A 25,519-nucleotide genomic window follows, 5' to 3' on the forward strand; every position below is an offset into this window, starting at 1 on the left:
TAACTGAAATCAAAGTGTATATTTTTATTACAAATATTTGCATTGTAAAAATGATAAACAAAAGAAATAGTATTTTTCATTTCACCTCATACAAGTACTATAGTGCAATCTTTGCCATGAAAGTGCAACTTACAAATGTGGAATTTTTTTTTGTTACATAACTGCACTCAAAAACAAAACAATGTAAAACTTCAGAGCCTACAAGTATACTCAGTCCTACTTCTTGTTCAGCTAATATCTAAGACAAACAAGTTTGTTTACATTTACAGGAGATAATACTGCCCTCTTCTTATTTACAATGTCACCAGAAAGTGAGAACAGGCATATGCATGGCACATTAGTACTTGGCATTGCTAGGTATTTACATGCCAGATATGCTAAACATTCGTATGCCCCTTCATGCTTTGGACACCATTCCAGAGGACATGCTTCCATGCTGATGACGCTCATTAAAAAGATAATGCATTAATTAAATTTGTGACTCAACTACTTGGGGGAGAAGCGTATGTCCCATGATCTGTTTTACCCGCATTCTGCCATATATATTTCATGTTGTAGCAGTCTCGGATGATGACCCAGCACATGTTGTTCCTTTTAAGAACACTTTCACAGCAGATTTGACAAAACGCAAAGAAGGTACCAATGTGAGATTTCTAAAGATAGCTACAGCACTCGACCCAAGGTTTAAGAACCAGAAGTGCCTTCCAAAATCTGAGAGGGACTAGGTGTGGAGCATGCTTTCAGAAGTCTTAGAAGAGCAACACTCCGAATTACATAAACGGAAATCAACCTTCCGCTGGTGGCATCTGACTCAGGGCTTGGCTACACTGGAGAGTTGCAGCGCTGTAAACCCACCACCAGCGTGGCAACTTACTCATCATCCACACTTGCAAGGCACATACAGCACTGCATCTCCCTGGCTACAGTGCTGGTTGTACTCCTGCTCTGCCTCGGGTATAAGGATTGCAGCGCGCTGCTCCGCAAGTGTGGCCACCAAAAAAGCTGTAATTGGCCTCCGAGGTATTCAGAGGTATCCCAGAATGCCTGTTCAGCCACTCTGCTCATCAGTTTGCATTCTACAGCCCTGGCCTCAGGTGACCCGCCCTTTAAATGCCCTGGGAATTTTAAAAATCCCCTTCCTGTTTGCTCAGCCAGGTGTGGAGTGGAATCAGTCGGTGAATCTTTCCAGGTGACCATGCCTCCACGAGCCAAACGAGCCCCAGCATGGAGCAATGGCGAGTTGATGGACCTCATCAGTGTTTGGGGGGAGGAAACTGTGCAGTCAAAGCTGTGCTCCGGCCATAGGAATTACGATACCTATGGGCAGATCTCAAGGGCCATGCTGGAAAGGGGCCATGACCAGGACGCGGTGCAGTGCAGGGTTAAAGTAAAGGAGCTGCGGAGTGCCTATTGCAAAGCGAGGGAAACCACCGCTCAGGTGCTGCCCCCACGACCTGCCATTTTTACAAGGAGCTGGACGCGATACTAGGGGGTGACCCCACTGCCAATCCGATGACCACGATGGACAGTTCAGAGCGGGGAAAGGAGGGGGAGGTGGAGGGGAGGAAACCGAAAGTGAGGGTACTGGGGTGGGAGGAGAGACCCCGGAGTCCCAGGAGGCATGCAGCCAGGAGCTCTTCTCAAGCCAGGAGGAAGGTAGCCAGTTGCAGCAGCTGGAACTTGTTGGTGAAGAAGAAGCAGAGAAGCAGGTTCCCGGTAAGCAACTTTTATTTTCAGGATGGAAATGTTTCGGGAGAGGAGGGGGGGTTATGGCTGCATGCATGCATGCCTAGATGTGGAATAGCCCATTGATGTGGTCTATCACGTCGCAGTAGTCGGCCTCGGTAATCTCTTCAAAAGTTCCTGCCAGAGCGTGGGCAATGCTCTTGCGCAAGTTTATAGGGAGTGCCACTGTGGTCCTTGTCCCAGTCAGGCTAACACGTCTGCGCCACTGTGCCGCGAGGGGTGGGGGGACCATTGCTGCACACAGGCAAGCTGCATAGGGGCCAGGGCGGAATCCGCATTGCTGTAGAAGACCCTCCCTTGCTTCCCAGGTGACCCACAGCAGCGAGATATCTTCCAGGATAAACTCCTGTGGAAAATGTTGGGAGAGTGTTCACTGTAGGTATCCCCTGCAGCAGTTTGCTTTCCCCAACGCACAGAAACCCCAGCACAGCCCTGAAGCAATCATTCCCCCTTCCCAGGTGACCCGCAGCAGCGAGATAGCTTCCAGGATTAATTAACTCCTGCACCCATTCCCCCTTACTCACCATTTCTTCGCTGCTGTGTGTTCTGTGTGCTCTGTTTGGTATGTGGAAAGTATGCTAAAGTGAGACTGTAAACCCCTTCACTGTGATTATACACAATGCTGCCTCTCTGTTAAATGTTTCAATTTTTGTCTTTCTAATAACAGTGTCCTTGAATTCTCGACTGGCTGTATCAGAGACTGCTGAGAGGCTACAAAAACCTGAGGAAGAAGCCACGGAAAAGCAAAGAACATATGGTGAAAGCAGTTATGAATCAGTCTGCCAGAGAGAGTAAAAAAATGCAGGAATGGAGGGGGAAAAATGCAGCACTGGAGGGAAAGAGAAAGCAGGAGAAAGCCAGTGGCTAAGAAGAAAAGCACGAAGCAGCTGATAAGCATCCTGGCACACCAAACGGACTGTATCCAGTCACTCATAGCCATGCAGGCAGAGCACTACCGTGCTAACCCCTCCCCCCCCCGGTCCCAACGCTCTTTCCCTTGTGCCCCAATGTGAGCTCAAAACCCCCTTCTCCAGCATCCAGGTTCTTACCACCACCAGCTGCCCCCAACACCTGTACGTTCACCTACCAACCCTGAGAACTACGACCCTTACTCTCTGCACTCAACCCCCATCAACATGCAGCATTTTCATCCTGAAGTGCAGCAGTCATTGCACAGCACTCCAGGCAGGACATATTCAAACCTCTGACTGTACAGTTCACCACTCTACCCCCCTGCCCTTTTAGTTATTTTCTTTTCAATAAATGAATTCTTGGCTTTTAAAACAGTTTTTTTTTATTGCAGAAAGTGAAAGATACCGTAGCCCAGGAAAAAAACAGGCACTGCAAATCATTGTAACCACTGCACTTCACTCCCATGCAAGGCACCAAACATTACTGTTGGCTTTCAGCCTCAAATTCCTCCCTCAAGGCATCCCTAATCCTTGTAGCCCTGTGCTGGGCCTCTCTAGTAGCCCTGCTCTATGGCTGTGCAAATTCAGCCTCCAAGCATTGAACCTCGGATGTCCATTCCTCACTGAATGTTTCACCCTTCCCTTCACAAATATTATGGAGGGTACAGCACGCGGATATAACCGCAGGGATGCTGCTTTCCCCCAAGTCTAGCTTCCCATAAAGAGATCTCCAGCGTCCTTTTAAACGGCCAAAGGCACACTCCAGTCATTCGCCACCGGCTCAGCCTGTAGTTGAACCAGTCCTTGCTCCTGTCAAGCTTCTCTGTATATGGTTTCATGAGCCAAGGCATTAAAGGGTAAGCGGGGTCTCCAAGGATCACAATGGGCATTTCGACGTCCCCTACTGTCATCTTCCGGTCTGGGAAAAAAGTCCCGGCCTGCATCTTCCTGAACAGGCCACTGTTCTGAAAGATGCGTGCATCATGCACCTTTCCAGGCCAGCCTGTGTAAATGTCAATGAAACGCCCACAGTGATCCACAACCACCTGGAGAATCATAGAGAAATACCCCTTCCGAGTAATGTACTCGGACACTAGGTGGGGTGGTGCCAGAATAGGAATATGCGTCCCATCTATCGCCCCTCCACAGTTAGGGAAACCCATTTGTGCAAAGCCATCCACAATGTCCTGCACGTTCCCCAGAGTCACGGTTCTTCTTAGCAGGATGCAATTAATGGCCCTGCAAACTTGCATCAACACGATTCCAACGGTCGACTTTCCCACTCCAACCTGGTTCGCGACTGATCGGTAGCTGTCTGGAGTTGCCAGCTTCCAGATTGCAATAGCCACCCGCTTCTCCACTGGCAGGGCAGCTTTCAATCTCGTGTCCTTGCGCCGCAGGGTGGGGGCGAGCTCCTCACACAGTCCCATGAAAGTGGCTTTTCTCATCCGAAAGTTCTGCAGCCACTGCTTGTCTTCCCAAACTTCCATGACGATGTGATCCCACCACTCAGTGCTTGTTTCCCGAGCCCAAAAGTGGTGTTCCACGGTGCTGAGAATTTCCATGAATGCCACAAGCAATTTAGTGTCATACGCGTCAGGCGACTCGATATCATCGTTGGACTCCTCACTGTCATTTTGGAGCTGAAGGAAAAGCTCAACTGCCAAACGTGATGTGCTGGCGACCCTCACCAGTAAAGTCCTCAGCAGCTCGGGCTCCATTTCCCACAGAAATCACGCTGCACAGAAACCGTTGGGAGACTCACAATGGCGCCAAACATGGACGGAAAAACAGTGACTGCTGGGATGTGAAGCGATGCACCACGGGGCGTTGGGACAGGAAGCGGAATGACCTGCACCCTTTCGTCCCCTTCCCACAACCCACGGCGCCAAAATGGGACGAGGTGCTCTGTGGGATAGCTGCCCACAATGCACCACTCCCAACAGCGCTGCAAATGTGGCCACACTGCAGTGCTTTCCCTGCATAGCTGTATGAAGACAGCTGTAACTCCCAGCACTGCACACCTCCAAGTGTAGCCAAGCCCTCAGATAATGAAAATGAACATGCATCGGTCCGCACTGCTTTGGATTGTTATCAAGCAGAACTGTCATCAGCATGGATGCATTACCCCTGGAATGGTGGTTGAAGATGAAGGGACATATGACTCTTTAGCGCATCTGGCACGTAAATATCTTGCAATGCCCGCTACAACAGTGCCATGCAAACGCCTGTTCTCACTTTCAGGTGACATTGTAAACAAGAAGCGGGCAGCATTATCTCCTGCAAATGTAAACAAACTTGTTTGTCTGAGTGACTGGCTGAACAAAAAGTAGGACTGAGTGGACCTGCAGGCTCCAAGATATTACATTGTTTTATTTTTGAATGCAGTTATTTTTGTACATAATTCTACATTTGTAAGTTCAACTTTCATCACAGAGATTGTATTACAGTAGTTGTATTAGGTGAATTGAAAAATACTTTTTTTACAGTGCAAATACTTGTAATAAAAAATAAATATAAAGTGAGCACTCTACACTTTGTATTCTTTGTTGTAATTGAAATCAATATATTTCAAAACAGAAAACATCCAAAATATAGAATACCATTTATTTAAATTATTGTTTAATAGTGCAGTTAATTGTGATTATTTCTTTTCAATCGCTTGACAGCCCTACAAAAAAACCCATAGAACAATGGGGAGCATTTTACAATTGGAAAAATAATTATTTCTTTATTGGGATTGTCTCCCAAAGTGGATAGATTTCTCCAGACATTCATACATAAACCCTGAGAAATTAACAGAAGTATTATTAGATGATCATCCCCACAAGAAATACTATTACTCATTTTCAGTACTCTCAATAAGGATAAACACTGTGATACCTATTACTGAGAAACTGGAGGCTAGGTTTTTAACATATATTTAATTGCTTACTGGGTTTTCCTCATTAGTTTCCTGTGAGTCTATAAATTTTACTTTACAGAACCTTTCTTTATTATTTATATATAAAACCACAAATTAGTGACAAACTGATGGTATGTTAAGTAGTTTCTGAGGTTCCTTTTGACCTAATAGATGACAGGATACTGGATACTCTTATATGTAGGGCCCTACCAAATTTGTGGCCATGAAAAAGCATCATGGACCATAAAATGTGGTCTTCCCCATGAAATCTGGTTATTGTAAGGGGGTCACAGTATTGCCAACCTTACTTCTGCACTGCCCCAGAGCTGGATGCCTGGTGGCTGCTGGGTGGATGCTCAGCTTTGAAGGTAGCACCAATTCCAGCAGCAAGGCAGAGGTGAGTGTGGCATGGTATCGGGGTGGGAGGGTCACTTTGGAGGGAGGCAGGGCTGGCCTTTAGGGTGGGCTCCATGGGCAACTGCCCAAGGTGCTGTGGTCATGGGGGTGCCGTGAACTGGGCAGGGGCGGGGCTTGGTGCACCCCAGCTGGGAGCTCCTACTGTGCAGCAGACTACAGCTGTTAGTCGTGACCAGGCAGGGGAGGGATGAAACTTCCTCTTCTCCAGCATGGGCTGCTCCCAGGACCAAGTCAGACCCACCTCAGTGAACCTCTCCTAGCTGCAGGGAGCTCTGCTGCTTCTGGCTGGAAGCCCAGCTCTGAAGGCAGCGCCAGCACCAGCAGCAGCGCGGAAGGGTGGCAATACTGCAACCCCCCCTACAATAGCCTTGTGAGTCTTTTGGGTTGGGATCCCCACAGTTACAAGTCTGTGAAGTTTCAGATTTAAATATCTGAAACCACGAAATTTAAGATTTAAAAAATCCCATGATTGTGAAATTTACCAAAATGGACCACGAATTTGGTAGAGCTGGAGAGGGCTAGGGGGAGTTCTCTCTCCCCACTGCAGTCCAGGGGCAGCCTGCACCCCCCAAACCCTCATCCTCAGCCAAAGCCCTCACTCTCCAGAAATCCCAACCCTCTTCCCCAGCCCTGAGCCCCCTCTCACAATCTGAACCCCTCAGCCCACCCCCACCACATGAATTTTGTTATGTGCACCAATATAACAATTCATTCCACATATGGATGTAAAAAATTAGAGGGAACACGGTGGCACAATCTGGTCCCTGAAGATGACTGTATTCTCTAGATGATGGTCCATATTCTGCTCTCCCTCAGACTACAGACAAGCTTCTGATATTAATGGAGTTACACTGCTGTAAACCTGTCAAGTGAGAGCAGTATCATGCCCAGTAGAGTTATTCTAGATTTACATTGGTATAACATATTATGTATGATTAAATATGGTGCTCTAACTCTGTCCTTTATGATCGTTCCTTAATTAAAATCCTAGACAAGGGTTGAAGTAGCTGTCTTGAACAACAGTGCCTGTATTAAGGAAAAATTGTCAGACCTCGCTATACTCCCTGCATATGACTATTTGAAATTAACTAACATAACAGCAACAAATGCAATTATTTCTACCACCTTCAGTCTATTTAAATCTTATTGGGACCTATACATTGCAAATGCTTTTGTTACACTTGAACGCATGCCATGTCTCAAGAATTATTACTGTATATTTTTCAGCATAACAAAAATCAAGGAAATCAGATGAATGGCTTGTTTCAAGTTAAGAAATTTAGGTAATGTCCTCATATATAGAATTATAGTATGGCCATCTCTTGTTCTGAAGAATTCTTTCAATGTCAAATATTTTAAAAGTTCCCTATGCAATACTTAGATATTAATTGCTACCTTCAGGGTATCTTTTCTACATGCCAATATTTCTCATGCATGAGGTATAATGAATTATAAAGGCTCATACCATGCTATCAGTTATGAAGTAGAACTCTTACTGAAGTCAATGAGAGTTCTTAAAAATCAGTCATGTGAGATGGAGTAGTTAAAAAAAAGAAACTTGATTACCAAACTTCTTACCAGACTTGCTTTTTGTGTGAATTTGTACAGTTTGTCATGAAGACAACGACATGTTTGCACTGTTGCTTAAACACGTACATTAATGCAAGTATCTCAAATTGGCACAGAATGAACAAGCTTCTTGGTAGTTCCAGTTTAGCAAAACACCATCCTATTCTTACACTGCAGAAACATCAAGTCAGTTTTCCAAGAATTTGAGATATGGAAATTGGGTGCTTTTTGGGAATAAACTGGATCCTGACAATGGTAATGTAGAAGAACAGGAGGAAAGAATCTTACAGGAAACAATGCGTATCATTAAGTACAATGAAATGTGTGCAGAACTGATTCATGCCACAGAAATAATTAAAATTTTCATATTTAATTTTAAAATTATTTCCTCATCTGCAACATATTTATCTGTGCTGATATCTACAAGAAGACCATAAATGTAGTCAAAGTTAGAATATTTTTTCCATCTCAGATGAAACTACAAAACAACTAGACTAAACTAAAGTTACAGGTGCTACAAATATTCCATGTTGCTCCTGGGCTAGAATTAAATATAGGATGCTATTTGTAGCAACTTTTACTACATTTTAATGCAGATATTTTATCTTTTATATATATTGCTAAGGCTGCTTTGCTGCAGCAACTGCACAAAAGGGTGTGAATGCTCCATTACAACGAATAAAAGATGAGGTGAGCACCATGGCAAGGTAAAAGTCTCACAAGCAGTACACATGGTTTATTTAATCCCTCTCTTACTGTTGTTACATGGGACTGAGACTGTTTCAGTGTTTAAAGACTGAAGCCCTGCTGGATGAGAAGCCTCAAGCTCTAATTAGCTGGCTTCACAGTGGGACAATCGTTAAACAGAAAGGTCAACCCACTACACTAGACAAGAGGGAGAAAGAAGCAACAACACAGCTGTTAGAGCTGCTCAGGGAGGAGAGTTTCTCTCTCTGTGCATTACATCTTCCCATCGCAAGCTGGGTCCTCACACCATGCTGAGGCTGAAGGGATTACTGGGGTGCAGAAGCCACAGAGGACTGATTTTCAGGCCACCATTTCATCTTCTTATGTAAAACAAAGTTGGAGGGTAGGAGTTCTCCCAGGTCAGATCGGTGCAGAGTGGTGATGTTCTTGTTTTTGATTGCTAAATATGTTGTAGTGCAAGTCACCCATCTAGCTGGAGAGCAAAGACTTTGTTGTTGTTTACTTTGAAACAGAAAGTGATATAATAGGGATTGGAATCAATACCGTAACTGTGTATCTTTCAGTCCATAGTTTAATATAATGTAGAATCTGCACTTGGAAATTCCATCTTCCCTAACCATACTTGGAAACTATAATCAAATGTATGGAGCTCAAATCCCTTCCTACAAACCAAAAAGTGGAAGAAGAAAAGGACAGACTCTCAGTGGCATTGAATTTCTAAACCAAACAATGAAAGATATGCTCAGATGTATGAAGATCAGACTATCAGGAGCCAAGGTTTGTATGCGAATACTTGTGAAGATATAAAGCAACATTTAAACAGTTATTGTGTTAAGAAAGGAAATTATGCGCTGTGCCATGTTGTGATTTCACACGCCCCCTCCCCCAGACAGTAACAAGATGGACCTGCACCAAAACTGTCCATCCAAACAATCTGAACTTTGGGTAATGTGTACTTCTGGATACAAAGCAAACTCCCCTGCTGGACCCCTGAATAGGCTGAAACAAAACCCAGACTCTGTATATCCTTGAATTTTGCAGAAGTCTGGGTCTGGGCCCCAGGTTGGTGGCTCAGGCCCATCTCCAGTTACAACAGTGTTTGGAGGTGTAACTCTGATATTCTTTGAAAGTAAATATCAAGTTTTCACAAGAAATAATGTTAGTTTTGAAAGCTGCCTTACACAATGTTGTCTTTAGAGTGCTAGGTTAATCTGAAAACCTTAAATTTTTCAAGCACAATTTTGAGACCTGTACAACATTATTAACTATTTAAAGTCTTAGAAATAGATTTCCCTTCTCTCAAATGAGAAGTCTGTCAAAATTACCTAAGTATCTAGAGTTTTATAATGCTGCTCATCACTCAGCCTCTTAGCATCTTCCATAATCAATAGCAATAGTGCAGTCCTAGTAGATTTCATGCAGTCTCTGGCTCTCTGTCTTCAGAGTAAAATATCTGATTGGGTTTTTTGTTTGGTGTTTTGTAGTTGATTTGCTTGATTGATATTTTTAGGGGAAGGTGTTTGGGGAGAACAAATAACACAAGTATGTAGGGACACAATTACATTCCAAGGCACAAAATGAGATCAGACTAGCTGGAGACATACAGGATAACAAGAAAACATTCTACAAATACATTAGAAGCAAGAGAAAGACAGGGTAGATCCGTTACTCAAGGGGGAAGGGGTGGGAACAATAACAGAAAATGTGGAAATGGCAGAGCCACTTAATGACTTTGTTTTGGTTTTCATCATGAAGGTTGGTGGTGATTGGACATCTAACAGTGAATGCCAGTGAAAATAAGGTAGGATCAGAGACTAAAATAGGGAAAGAACACATTAGATGTCTTCAAGTCAAGTCTAGCCTGATGAAATGCATCCTAGAATACTCAAGGAGCTAACTCAGGAGATATCTGAGCCATTAGCGATTATCTTTGAAAGGTCATGGAAGATGGGAGAGATTCCAGAAGACTGGAAAAGGGCAAATATATTGCCAAATCTATAAAAAGGGAAATAAGGACAACATGGGGAATTACAGACCGGTCAGCTTAACTTCTGTACCCAGAAAGATAATGGAGCAAATAATTAAGCAATCAGTTTGCAAACATCTAGAAAATAATAAGGTGATAAGTAACAGTCAGCATGGATTTGTCAAGAACAAATCATGTCAAACCAACCCGATAGCTTTCTTTGACAGGGTAACAAGCCTTGTGGATATGGGGGGAAGTGGTAGCTGTGTGTACATCTTGACTTTAGTAAAGCTTTTGCTACTGTCTCACATGACTTTCTTATAAACCAACTAGGGAAACATAACCTAGATGGAGCTACTATAAGGTGGGTGTATAACTGGTTGGAAAACTGGTCCCAGAGACTAGTCGTCAGTGGTTCACAGTCATGCTGGAAGGGCATAATGAGTGGGGTCCCACAGGGATCAGTTCTGTTCAATATCTTCATCAATGCTTTAGATAAGGGTATAGAGAGTCCATGTATAAAGTTTGCAGATGATACCAAGATGGGAGAGGTTGCAAGTGCTTTGGAGGATAAGCTTATAATTCAAAATGATCTGGACAAACTGGAGAAATGGTCTGAAGTAAATAGGATGAAATTCAATAAGGACAAATGCAAAGTACTCCACTTAGGAAGGAACAATCAGTTGCACACATACAAAATGGGAAATGACTGCCTAGAAAGGGGTACTGCAGAAAGAAATCTCAGGGTCATAGTGGTCAACAAGCTAAATGAGTCAGCAGTGTAGCACTGTTGCAAAAAAAGCAAACATGATTCTGGAATGTATTAGTAGAACTGTTATAAGCAAGACATGAGAAGAAATTATCAGGTCTACTCCGTGCTGATTAGGCCTCAACTGGAGTATTGCGTCCAGTTCTGGGCATTATATTTCAGGAAAGATGTGAACAAACTGGAGAAAGTCCAGAGAAGAGCAACAAAAATGATTAAAGGTCTAGAAAACATGACTTATGAGGGAAGAGTGAAAAAAATGGCTTTGTTTTGTCTGGAAAAGAGAAGATGGAGAGGAGACATGATAACAGTTTTCAAGTACATAGAAGGCTGTTACAAGACAGAGGGAGAAAAACTGTTCTTAACCACCGAGGATAGGACAAGAAGCAATAGGCTTAAATTGCAGCATGGGAAGTTTAGGTTGGATATTAGAAAAAAAAATTTTCCTGTCAGAGTAGTTAAGCATGGGAATAAATTTCCCAGGGAGGTTGTGGAATCTCCATCATTGCAGATTTTTAAGAGCAGATTACAGAACTCTCAGGTATGGTCTAAATAATACTTAGTCCTGCCACGAGTGCAGGGGCTGGACTAGATAACCTCTCGAGGTCCCTTCCAGTCCTGTGATTCTATGATAGTCCCCCCCACCTCTCACTTTTCAGTTTCTTAACTTTCTCAAAGACATTCCTTTTATTTTTTTAATTGTGCAGAGCAGCGAAATGGTTAGTTTTTAGGCAATTTTGTTCATTCCTAAAGATGCAGGAGAACCAACAAAGCTGAGGAACTGAATATTTTGTAATTCTATAAAAGTCCCAAAACACCTTTTTGCTTTTCCAGTTGATCTTCTGCACTGCGTGCACTTAAAACACATCAGAAAAATCTGTTCAGCCTTTCTGGCATCAGTTAAACAAATATAAAACTTCTCATTGTTCCATTTATAAATTTTTCAACATAGACCCAAATCCTTAGCCTAGTCACCAAGTTCGGTGGCCTGAGCACTGAGCAGATGCACAGGAGGTCATGAGGAGCAATTCTCCCAACAGAGCATCTCCACAGCTGCCCCTACGGAAACTACTTTGGTCCAGTGCACCCTCTTCCACGGCTCAATGAGCACTTTCCACAATGGAAACAAGCACCAAAGGATCTGCACTGCCATGGATCCTTTCGTGCCACTTCTGGAACAGTCCTTCCCATCATGCTATTCAGGAAACTTACAGTTTACATTCTGCAGGAGGTGTACACACACCCAAAACCTTCCCTCACCAACTGATGCAACAAAAACTCATCAATTCTGAAGCCGCAGAGGAAAGGGCCCCAGACACAAAAAACAGCAGGTTGAAACTTTTTCATTCAGTTTTCTTAGACTGAGACCTGCATTGTATGGCAGGAATGCTGGATCTTATCAACCTCTGAGCCTCCTGAAATGGGCACTTGTTTCAAATTAGAGATTATTTTTAAAAAAGATTATTTGAAGTTTGCCACTATCTCAGACTCTGGGTCACTGAACTTTAAAAGTTCATAACTTTAAAACTACTCAACTGTTCTTCAAATGTACTTTGTTTTGTAGCTATTAGACACCTCACCTCAATAATAAATGCCACAAAAAAAACTGTAACAGAAATAACTTCAGGTAACAGGAACTGACACTTAACGTAAAAAAGGTCAGAAGTTGTTTCCACATCTCAACACCTCCCTTGTTATCTCGTGCACGTGAACATCTGTGTTTTCCTTTACACAAAAAATACATTCCTTCCAGATTACATAAAATTATCTTTATAAATAAGATAGTCCTATGATGCAATTCATATAAGACGAGACCATGTAGTATTTTGGGGAAGAAGCATAATGGACTAGAGCTAACTGCTTTAACAAGTATTTTCTTGACTTGTGTGTTTGTTTATTCACTGATTTAATGGGTTTTTTTCCAAAAGGAAATCAACATTTCAAGTAAAAAGAAAGTAGTATAGAACACCATAATTAGAGCAATCATAATTCTCCATCAGTTGTGAGTTGCCAGCCTTATGCTCATTGGTGGCAGTAAATGTTCTATGGCATGTCCACAGAAATGCATATTCCATTTCATTTTCTCTGTCTTTCACACACAGGAGAGAAAATTTCTCAAAAACAGCAGACAAAGAAGTCCAAACATAGTAATGAAGATAAGACCCATTTCTGCAACTTTCTATCACAAGAGTATCCCTTTTCTACTCAATGGAACTAATCACCTGAATAAATACTATAATATCATGAGCAAAGTTGCAAATGTTTTTGGAATATTCAGTGTAAATGGAAAACATTTTAAATAGAATAATTCTAGCATTATATTATAAAAATAAGATATAACAATGTAATACAATGTAATGAAATCCCATTTTGGTCATCTTGCGAGAGACTGATAAAGTTCCAGGTGTTTAGTTTGATGTTAGCAAAGCCTCCAAAATCATTATATTAAATGATGTCTTACCTAACATTCTTATATGCACACATTATGGCTCCATAGTTAAGGTTACACTGATTTTTTTTCAAATAAGCGGGATTTCAGTATCCTTGTTAGAGGTGAAAATAAATGTTTGTCATTACAAATGTAACACAAATTACTTCCCTAGTACAGTACAAATTTCATTTTCTAGTGAAAGCAACTAAGGTCAGTAGGGCTCTGATCCAGCAACGCATATAAGCAGGTGCTTAACTTTAAACAAGCCTATAGTTCCCATTGACTTATGCGCTTTGCTAGATCAAGGCCTAGTTTAAGAGTTCAAAGAAGTTACAGCTGGTCTATTTTATGATCCTTGTAATTTATAAAACAAGGCTTGGAAGGATTAGATTTTTAATCAGTAAAATGTAGGTAAACATTGATTTCACCACATACACACAAACTGACGAAAAAATATTTCCATCAATAATAATTAAAATCTACAGATAGACAAGATGAGCAAAAATACTGCTTGAGAACTTATTAGAGTTTGATCTAAGGACATTTCTTTGTATATTTTGACATGTGATATTGACAATTTATGTTTTAACAGTTATAAACATTTAACTTTTTGAATCTCAGCATCTACTCTCATTCAATAATCATATTCTTCCTAGAGTTCAGACCTAACTATTGTTATAGTTAATGTGAGCAATGTGTTAACAGAAGGAAGAGACACTGGAGTTAATACCGTTGATGTAAGTAAAAATTTACAGATTTATATTAAAAATTATATTAAAAAGCTGTAATTCTGTACAGATTTCTTCCACATAAAATTGTAAAATTTATTACAAATATTGAGAGAATTGAATTTACTCCCTTCAAAACAACCAAAAATTCTTGATAAGATTGAAGTTAATATAAAACACCATTTTCTAACTTTTCCCCTTAGATACAGATATTTCTAATTAGATAATAAGAAGGGATGTAATTTTATTTGACAGCATTTTAAAATTTAAAATTCTTGATTGATATAGGAAAAGTCTTTCTTTTTCAAATAATAAAGCAGCTTTAATTTGCTTTAGAAGACCAATCATAGAATCATAGACAATCATTTTCAACTACATTAAAAACGGTCAATTAATTAATATCAGCTACTTCAGAAACAAGGGTCACTATTAATAACTACTAGAGAAAAAATATTTTCACTTATCTAAGCTAGGAAAAAAAGTTTTTATAGATCATTATTGTTTCCAATTAGCCATGCCCATGATTGTTGTTTTCTGTTCAATTATTCAGTGTAACAGTGTTCAAGAAATATGAAAGGTAACATCTTTTCTAGCTATAAAATAGAAACCATACAGCATATTATGTTAACTTGTGGTGTTTAGATGTGCTTGTAATTATTAGAACTGGGAGCACTGGCTGTTGGGAGTCTGAAAGGACAGGAAACAGGAAGGAGGGGGGAGGAGTTGAGGAGGCTGAGTGAGAGTTACAGAGGGTGCAGCAGCAGCAGCTTGGTATAGAGGTTTCCATTGTAAAAATAAAGTCTTGTTGAAGTTGTTAGTATCTTGCCTGGTTGATACAACATTTTGGCAATGAGGGTGGGATCTTCTGCCTCTGAACCCACCTGCACCCCTTCTGCAAAGCCCAGGTGAGCCTCCAATTGCTTTTACTGTCTGGATCCATATGTTTGAGACTTATCTGCTTGCAATGGAAAAGAGGAGACTAAGGGGGGATATGATGTGGAGAAAGTGGATAAGAAAAAGTTATTTACTTATTCCCATAATACAAGTGTAAGCAGAGTCAGGATGAGCTCTACTCTGACATTTGGTGGTGAATTGTGGCAAGTGTGTAAAAGAATTTCAGAGGCTGATCGTGTTTGCATAGGCACACCCACCCCACCTAGCATAGCCCACGGCAGCCTAAAATGGTTACTTTCACAGCTGTGGGATCCCCAATTTCTTTGTTATTGGGGCAGGAGGAATAAAGTGTTGTCACCCTGATTATGTAAATGAGGAACTATGAAACTGTTCTATGACAGAGTCTCACCATGAACTAAATAGCACTCGCTAGACAAGGGACATGGTTTCCAAAACCCGGTGAATGAAGAGAGAGTGGGGACAGGTATCTGTACCTGGTGGTGTGGGCCTCTTGTGTGAGCCAGAAGCACCAATTGCACCACCACCACTGTTGAATATCAGAACTGATTTTTGATTCCCTTAAGAATCTAGTTACAGGTTACTGAGCTGAACTCGCTTTGGGCTGATGGTGCACCAGCACTGGGGCTCCCCTACTATGAGCTGAAATCACTAAGAGTTGAAATCACTAAAGAGCTAAAATTACTGAGCTGAGTGCTGTGCTAATTAGGGGGGAGCCTGAAGCTATACTGCAGAGCAGAGCAGCTGGCGAGGTGGAGCGGAGCGAAGCAGAGCAGTTTGAGGGGACAGTTGGAGTGCCCACGGAGTGAGTGGAGCCGAGTAGTCTGCGGGGATGGCTGGAGCAGATCACAGGACGCCTGGTGAAGCAGAGCAGCTGGCAGAGCGGAGAAGTTTGTGGGACGTTTGGAGTGGCCCACAGAGTAAGCGGAGCTGAGCAGTCTGTGGGGACAGCTGGAGCGGATCATGGGATGGCTGGTGGAGCAGAGCAGCTGGCAAAGCTGAGCGGAGCTGAGCAGTTTGTTGGGACGGCGGAAGCAGAACCCCACGGAGAGGCAGGGCAGTCGGCCCTGGACCATGTAAGGTGCTCCTTTCTACCCAGGTGGAGGGAGGAACACCCTGCAGATAGACTCTTGAACTCTGGGGCTGCACTGACCTGGGACAGAGATTTTTGGGTTGCGGGACTTTTGAGACTCTGGGTGATCTTTGGGTTGCTGGACTCTAGGGACATTTGGGATATTGGACTTTGGAGTCTTGGAGTGATTTTGAGATTGTTGGACTCAAGAGCACAGGGAAAAGGACACGGCCCAATTTCCTGGGGTGGGTCTTTGCTCATGGTTTGGTCTATGAACTCTAGTTGAGGTGTTTTCCGAATTTAATGCTATGTTGTTTATCTCATGTTATTAAACATTTTCTGCTACACCGAGACTCTGTGGTTGCGAGAGGGGAAGTACTGCCTCTTCGAGGCGCTCAGGGGTGTGTGTAAGATTTTCCCAGGTCACTGGGTGGGGGCTTGAGCTGGTTTTTCATTACGTTGTAGGAAGGGACCCCTATGTATTGAACCCGGCCCTTGCTGCTATCAATTCGGCCTGGCAGAAGGGTTACACAAGAACTAGGAGTCACCAAATGAAATTAATAGGCAGCAGGTTTAAAACAAATACAAGGAAGTTCTTCTTCACGCAGCGCAGAGTCAACTTGTGGAACTCCTTACCTGAGGAGGTTGTGAAGGCTAGGACTATAACAGCATTTAAAAGAGAACTGGATAAATTCATGGTGGTTAAGTCCTTTAATGGCTATTAACCAGGATGGGTAAGGAATGGTGTCCCTAGCCTCTGTTTGTCAGAGGATGTAGATGGATGGCAGGAGAGAGATCACTTGGTCATTGCCTGTTAGGACCACTCCCTCTCCGGCACCTGGCATTGGCCACTGTCAATAGACAGGATACTGGGCTAGATGGACCTTTGGTCTAACTCGGTACCGCCGTTCTTATGTTCAATCAGTGCTACAGAGATTTCTGAAGAAAGCATGCTCTGCTAATCCACTGCCTTGGAGCAGAAGGGCCGCATATATTTTACACTTTTCCCTTTGCAGATGATAAATATGAGACTTCACTCACTGCATTAAAGAACTTTTTTGTGCCAAAAGTGAATGTAGTAGCTAATCGCTACAGATTTCGCCAGTGTGAGCAGAAATCAGGGGAGACTATAATGCAGTATATTGCTTCCCTGAGGAGTCTGATTGTAACTTGTGACTTTGGGAATATGGCAGATGAGATGGTTAGAGACCAGCTCATTGAGAAAACAACCATGCTTCATGTGAGAGAACACTTACTTCTAGAACCACAACTTACACTAGAAAAAGCAATAACCATTGCTACTCAGATTGAGTCAGCTACAGCTGAAGCCAAAATAATGAGCAGAGATACAGAAAGCACAGTCCAGGCTGTGACTCCTTTGCAGAAAAGTTCACTATTGCTGCAGACAAACAATTGCAAGAGGAAAACTAATAAAAAGCAACTGAATCAGCAAATGCAAAATACAGTAAAAGTATGCTTTCACTGTGGATCCCCGCAACATCTTGCAAGCTACAGAGGATATCCAGCAAAAGTAGCTCAGTGCAATCATTGCAAAAAGATTGGGCATTTGCTAAAGTACGTCGCAGAAGCCAATTCAATCAACAGGTGCATGCAGTTACAATACCAGATGTTACTGTGCTGAGCGTGGACAAAATCACTACTGTACATATTCCAGAACAGATAAAGTGCACTGTAAACGTTTCCACCATAACATCAGGCAAATCACACTCTGTTCAGCTAATGTTGGACACTGGCGTCTGATGAAGTGGGCATTCACTCACGAAAGCTTATGCTCCAATACATCTGTTAGTCTTTAAGGTGCCACAGGACTCTTTGTTGCTTTTCACAGATCCAGACTAACATGGCTACCCCTCTGATAACTGGCTTAGCAGTATCTATACTATCTGATTCCATTTATTTGCATTACTTTAAAGATGTGCCTCTTACTGAACCCAAACTTCAGTTGGTGTGCTATTTGAAAAACCATATTCCAGTACATGACTCCCTGCCAGCAATAGTTACTTTTGGTGATTGCTGTGTAACTGCAGAGTTCTACATTGTCCACAAAGGTACTCCTATCCTTGGCAGAGATTTATTGGCTTCTTTAAATCTCAGGGTAGTTAATGGACGAAATTGATCTTCTTCAGCAAAGCACTCTTGCGGTACACACACCAGTTTCAGCTGGGACCGAACACCAGATTTAGGAGAAACTCGGCTGTGATTGTGGGTTTCTACATAAAGTTAAAATGCAAAATAATGTGATGCCTGTACGACAAAAATTACAGCGCTTACCATTTTCAGTCAGGGAAGCTGTTTCAGAGGAACTTAAAAAACTTGTTCAAAATGACATTATTGAAGAGATTAATTCCTTGGAATGGGTTTCACCTATTGTGGTGACGCAGAAGGGTGGAGCCATTTGCCTTTGTGTGAACTTAAGGGAGCCAAATAAAGCTATTGTGACTGACAGCCATCCTCCTCCTCACATAGAGGAAGTATTTGCAGAACTCCATGCAGAAAATATGTTTTCTACTCTGATTTGCTTTCCGATTTACTCCCCTGGAGTTTGAAACCTTTCTAGCAGAGAGGAACATTTTACACAGAAGATCATCCCTATATAACCCTCAAGCCAATGGGGAAATTGAATGGTTTAACAGAAGTTTGAAAGAGAGTTGGCAAACAGCTAAACTGGAAGGGCGATAGTGGATACCCTTCACTATTGATTTCTTGCAAGCCTACCGAGCTACACAACATGCCACAACGCAAAGATCACCCGCAGAGTTACTGCATGGGAAACAGATGAATACTAAACTGAACATTGCTGGATTGTTAAAGGCACGACCTGATGCCCCAAATAAGGATGATGTGAGAAAAACAGTTGAACAGAACGAAGCAAAGCCTAAAGCTTTCACAGACAAGCGGCGGGATGCTAAGGAACCAAAGTTTGAGTGTGATTCCTTCGTTAGAATACAAAAACCTGGAATTTTATGCAAAGGGGACCATAAATTCACAGTTCCTCTTAAAATCAGAGAAGAAAGGACCTTCCACCCTATCGACTTTCTGATGGGCAGGTATGGAATGCTTCTTATCTTGCACCTGCCTATGCACCAAGAGGAGATTATGCCAACACCCAGTCTGCTTTGGATGACTTCACCATAGAACTAACACAACAAGACATTGCACTGGAACCGGGGCTTGAGAGACGGCCTGTCAGACCCAGACGACCACCTGTCTGGACTAAAGACTATGTCATGTAGTATCTACAGTGTTTCCAATGTAATATTTCTGCCAGTAGTATAGTATCTTGTTTCCTATTTGTTCCTGTGGTTAGAACAAGAATGTTCGTTTATTTTAATTGGGAGGGTTTCTTAAGAGAGGAGGGACTGTGGTGTTTAGATGTGCTTGTAATTATTAGAACTGGGAGCACTGGCCGTTGGGAGTCTGAAAGGACAGGAAACAGGAAGGAGGGGGGAGGAGTTGAGGAGGCTGAGTGAGAGTTACAGAGGGTGCAGCAGCAGCTTGGTACAGAGGTTTTCACTGTAAAAATAAAGCCCTGTTAAAGTTGTTAGTAACTTGCCTGGTTGATACAACATAACTGTATTGTGGAGATGCCATAAGAGTTCCAGGGTTAAGGTTATATTGAAATTTGTAGTGAAAATAGGGAATAAACCCCTGATTCAGCGAAGTAATTAAGCATGTGTCCAACTTTAATAGACACTGGTAATTTAAGGGAACTACTTATGCGCCTTAAATTAAGTATATTGCTTATGGGCTTTGTTAGATTGGGACCAGAATAAAGAGTGGCCCAGATCCTTAAAGGTCTAATGGGTGTTGGAGTTTTGAGGGCATCTGAGGACCTGGGCCAGTGTCCCTAAGTTCGCAGCACTTACTATTTGACGGCTTGGCCTGCAAGGTCCTGTGAGATGCTGTACACCAGTGATAGGCAACCTGCAGCCCTCAGGCCATGAGACAGTGTTTACATTGACTGTCCACAGACATGGCCACCCACAGCTCCCCATGGCCATGGTTCGCTGTTCCTGGCCAATGGGAGCTGCAGGAAGCGGCAACCAGCCCTGACCCTGTGGCCCGCGTCGCTTCCCGCAACGCTCATTGGCCGGCAACAGCAAACTGCGGCCACCGGGAGCTGAGGACGGTCAATGTAAACACTGTCTTGCAGCCCGCCAGCATATTACCCTGACAGGCTGCGTGTTGCCCCTGGGCCATAGGTTGCCCACCACTGCTGTACACTTTCAACTGAAGTCAGTGGGACTTGAGGCCGCTCAGCATGTTTCAGGAGTGTTCAGAACAGGGCAGATTTAGAGTTAGTGGGGCCCTGTGCACAGTTTATTTTTCAGGGCCCCCTCCTTGGGACCCAGCTAAGAAAAAGAACATTCTCTCTTATCTCCCCACCTCTGACAGTTTTTCATTCTTTTTTTCTTCCTTCTCCTCCTATATTATAAGTTATGGGAAGTAAATGAAAATAATGAGAGGTACCTTGATTGGCAAAAGGGGCTGGGGTGCAGAGGTCGGGCTCTGGGAGGGAGTTTGGATGCTGGGTAAGGGCTCTGGGCTTGGGCAGGGGGTTGGAATGTGGGTGGCGGTGAGGGGTGCAGCCTCTGGGCTAGGGCAGGGGTTGGGGTGCAGGAGAGGTGAGGGGTCGGGGTGTGGGAGGAAGTTTGGGTGGGGGCTCTGGGCTGGGGCATGGGAGGGAGTTAAGGAGGTGGCATTTACCTCGGGCGGCATGGCTCTCAAAGTGACAGGCACACATACACCCCTCCCCCCCGGCAGCGGCTCCTAGGCAGGGGAGCCAGGGGGTCTCTGCATGCTCCTGCCCACTGATGCCACCCCCGTCCGCAGGCGCCACTCCCACAGCTCCCATTGGCCATAGTTCCCAGTCAATGGAAGCTGCGGAGTTCGCTTGGGGCGGGGGCAGTGCGTGAAGACACACACCTCCAGGGTCCACAGGGACATGCCGGTCGCTCTGGGAGTGGCCCAGCATGGAGGGAGGGAGGCAGAGCGTGCAGGGAGCCGCCTTAACCCTGCTGCTGGCATGTCTCTGCGTGCCCCATGGAGGGGAGACGGGGCAGTGGGTCTCCGTGAGCTTCCTAGGGTGGGGGCAGCAAGACAGGGGCGTGCAAAGACATGCCAGCAGCTGGCCGTTTCCGGGAGTGGCATGGGGCCACCAGCCACAACATGCAGGTAGCCTGCCTGCCTGAGCCCTGCTGCGCCGCCTGCCAGGACTTGGGGGCAGGTTGTCAGATGAGATATGTGCTGCATTTTGGGGGGATCCCCCTGTTGTTGGGGCCCCGTGCCACCACATGATTTGTTTCACGGTAAATCCACTCCTAGTTCAGAAATTAGAAAAGATCAAGCCCAGAGTTCACAAATGGATGTCGTGAGAATTAATAAGTAAGGCTTTGAACCTACAAACACACATAAGATCAGGTCCTAAATCTGTTAGCAAATTTGAAGCATTTTCAAATGGGTTCTTCTTCAAAATTATGTTTGTATTCACTTTTGGGGGGAGCTCTTTAGAAAATTCCTGATTTTATTAAGATATGAAAATAACTAACTTCTAGATTGAATCCAAGGCACAGGCGACTTTTTCCAGTTCATAATTTTTTTTAATTTATACGCACGGTTAGTAATAGTTATTTCTGTCTATGTCACAAGAACCATCAACAAATATTTGCATGAATGGATTTGTCTTCAAGAGGATTCTCTAGACTCTAAAGCCAAGATTTTCCAAAGGGATTAGTGATTTTGGGTGCCTCAGCTTTAAAGGATTTTCATGCCACACACGTTACCCTTCTCCAAATCAGTCTAGGTATCTCTAGTTGGGCACTCAAAATCATTAGTCACTATGGAAAACCTTGTCTCAGGCTTTCATTTAAAAAACAGAATGTATCTAGCCCTTACTGTTGTGAAGAAAAACTTGGAAATGTTAACCAAAGTTAAATCAATACAATGTTGTCTTCCAGAGTCTGCAAACAGCCTGAAAGAAATCACTCTGACAGGGAAAACTGCCCCATTCATCTCAATATGGTTAGTAATTGAGATCTCAAAGTAACAATTTAAGGAACCAATCCTGCTAACTGTGAGATAGGAGCCTAAATATTAACTTTTTAAACTAATTGATTGCTGAGCATTTTAACAGAAATATCTAGCTAATATGACAAATGGATGTGATGACAAACAGCTTTGATGACAAACATTATGAAGGTGTCACAATCAGAGTGACTCTATAGTTAAGAATACATTTACGCTTCCAGCAAGGTTTAAATTGGTCACTTATGCATGAATACAATTATGTATCTTCTCCAAATATGCAGCGCTTACTCTTTTGTACAGAATTAATATCTTGTAGATTTACATTCATCTTTTAAATACATCTCTACCTCGATATAACGCTGTCCTTGGGAGCCAAAAAATCTTACCGTGTTATAGGTGAATCCGTGTTATATTGAACTTGCTTTGATCCACCGGAGTGCGCAGCCCCGCACCTCCCTCTCCCCAGAGCACTGCTTTACCACGTTATACCGGGTGGCATTATATTGAGGTAGTAGTGTAGTTTAAGAATTATAAACATTTTTTAATGACTATTAGTTGAATTTTATTTTTGGGAATCTACCTTTAAGAATCCTTCCAGCAACAAAATCTCCCAAATTTGAGAGTTGAAAATTGACTCATGCATTCAAAAAAGCTTGGAAAAAGTTACTATTGTGCCAATTTACTTTCTGTACTCTATTAGTCATAGCCACATGTCTATTTATGCTATGATATTTTTCATTTTTTTAAATCAAATTAATTTGTCATTTTAAGTGTGACTTTCAGTTTTCTGTTATGTGCATTGAAGGTGACAGTATTGTTGAATTAAATTAGCGTATTAGGGAAGGCATTAGGGGGTTGATGTGAATGAGCATGGTAAAATTAGTGTACTGTTTCTTGGCAAGCAGTAGGAATGTTTCCTTAATCTAGGATTTCCTTACTTTTACTGTTTGGATTTTTGTAAAGAAATAAACTTGAGCAACTTTAATTCTAAAATTAACTACATTTATGAATGGGAATAACTCCTCCTCCTGAATGTATGCTAAATTCTTCAGCTCTAAAGGCAGAATATATTGTACTTCTAAGAATAGGCTGCTTAATTGTTTCAAGGACTTCTAATAAAGAGCCTGATGCTGCAGTGTTTTTAAACCAAGGCTGTAGACTTCAGTGGAAACTCTTCCTTTTAAATAGACAAGGATTAAGATCAAATTATTGTGTTAACTTTAGTCCTCTGCTCTCAGAAATACCTATAGAGAAATTCTTAAATTCTATTTCAGACTAATCACTGTGTATGACCTACACTTAATTGCAATATATACATAGCCGGTGATACTGTGCTTTTAGTTTCTGTGTATTACTCTTCAGGAATGGGGCTGTAACAAAATCTTGAGTATATCACAGCCTATATTTATGTGAAATGGCCCGTTTCCTAAAATCAGAGCTAAACTTCAGATAACCTAGGGCAGTGAAAAACACGATCCAGCAACTTAGGTGCAAGACTGTTTTTGGATATTTAGTTCTCGCAGCTGCCTCTTGTTCAGCTTTCACCCTTAAAAATAACAGCTCCCAGCACGATCCTGGAGCACAAGCCAGCTACCAGAGTTGTTCCTTTTCAGTTTGTTTTCACAACCACGGGGGAAAGCAGAGACCCGAGGCCCCTCCGCCCAAGAGCAGGTTGACCGGGCTAGAGGGCTGAAGAGGGGAGAAATAGTCAGCCGATGCCAGCCATCCTCCAGGCTGGGAAGCTGGCGACTCGTGACTTTGGCTGTGACACTGGGCTGAAGGCGCCTTGAGCAGCTCAGCTCAGGACTAGGGGCTGCAGCACTAACTATAGGAGGAGGCTCCCCAGGTAGCTGACACGGCTACAGCCGCCGAACCGCCTCCTCTCTTTATAGGGCTTGACGGCCTGAGCGCCAGCATTTCCAGGGACCCCTGCACTGCTCCCTCAGCCGCAGGCCAGCTGGAGAGGGCTCGCCCCTGCTGTGCCTCTGCCCAGGAGGCGCGATCACAGGAACAGCCCAGAGAAAGGAAGAGCAAGAGCTGCTGCTGCCAGCAGGGAGCTGGCTGGCTGTGCCCGCCTTAGTGCCCTTTCCAGGCAAGCCCCTCAAGCAGAGACATGGGCAAAGTACCAACTTCTGCCAACACCACCCGGCGCAGAACAGCTGGGAGCTTGCCAAGGCCCCACGGACTTGTTCTCAGTTGTGATCTAAGGGGCCAGTCTGGCAATACCCGGCATCAGTGTGTGCGCGCGGAGTGTATGGAGGCCGCGGGGGAGCCCGCTGTAGCCGCGCCTGGCAGCCCCGGGAAGGGAGGGCGCGGGGCTCCAGAGCCAGGGGCACCCCGGGTCCCCCGCGGGGTGAAAGGCGGCCGGTGGCCGGGCCAACGCGCGCGGGCGAGTTACCTTCGGGGTTGGCGCTGATGAAGACCCGGACGCTCCTGCCGCTGGGCGCTAGGTGAGACGGCAGAGCCGAGAGGTTCCCGGAGAAAGCCGCCCGCCGGAGCGCCGAGTCCCGCGGACAGGGCAGCCGGCCGCCCGCTCCCGCCGGCCACATCTCCCACCGCCGCCTGCTCGGCCCCGCAGTGCTCCGCAGGAGAAGCTCCGAGGCAGCCGCAGTCCCCGCTCCCACCCCGGGCTCACAGAAGTCCCCGGCCCGCAGTGGCAGCAGGAGCAGCCGCGCTCGCCACCTGCTCGCTGGGAGCGGCCATACGGGCTCCCCGGCTCCTCTTCTGCCACCGCCGCCTCTTCTTCCTCCTGTGTCCTCAGAGCAGCACCGGGCGGCAGCGGGAGGTCATCGGCGACAGCGGCAGCTGGGCTTGAGCCTCCTCCGGCCCGGGAACGTGCAAGCAGGAGGGCACCCCACGGCCGAGGCAGCAGGAGGGGCTGCAGAAGCAGGTGGCGGGTGGAAACAAACTTTATGCGCGGATCTCTTCCCGGCTCGCTGCTGGGCGTTCAGCGATGACTCCACATTCCCGGCCCCATCACCTAGCGAGCGCCAGCGATGGTGCAGCACAGCAGAGCTCGGCTACTGCGGCCAGCCCGGGGATGCGGGGGGGGGCACCTCCGCGGGCATCCACCACGCCAGTGCGCGCCGCTCGCCCCTAGCTTGGCACAAGCGTGGGCGATTTCACAGCTCGGTCCACGAGCCCACCCCCAATGCCTTGGGCTGTGGCCCCCCTCTCACTCCACACCTGCCCGGGAGGCACAACGCATCATCAGCTGCCACCGTAGGACTTCCAGGGGAAGAGAGCGCGCGGCGCTTTTGCAGAGAGATTCTGGATGAGGGGATCGATCCTCAGCTCTGACTCTCGGGGACCAGTCTCAGCAGGCTCCTGGCGGGTGCAG

General features: G+C 44.5%; 1 protein-coding gene across 1 annotated transcript in view; it reads right to left on the reverse strand.

Annotated features, from left to right (window-relative positions):
- Window positions 1–24,728, reverse strand: part of NWD2 (NACHT and WD repeat domain containing 2) — a 158,246-nt gene extending 133,518 nt beyond the window's left edge. Inside the window, exon 1 of the mRNA XM_050947293.1 lies at window positions 24,578–24,728. Coding sequence (XP_050803250.1) covers window positions 24,578–24,728 — 151 coding nt within the window. The remainder of the gene's footprint in view (window positions 1–24,577) is intronic.
- Window positions 24,729–25,519: the final 791 nt, after the last annotated feature.

This window comes from Gopherus flavomarginatus, chromosome 3 (genome assembly GCF_025201925.1).
Source record: "Gopherus flavomarginatus isolate rGopFla2 chromosome 3, rGopFla2.mat.asm, whole genome shotgun sequence".
Classification (NCBI taxonomy): domain Eukaryota; kingdom Metazoa; phylum Chordata; order Testudines; family Testudinidae; genus Gopherus; species Gopherus flavomarginatus.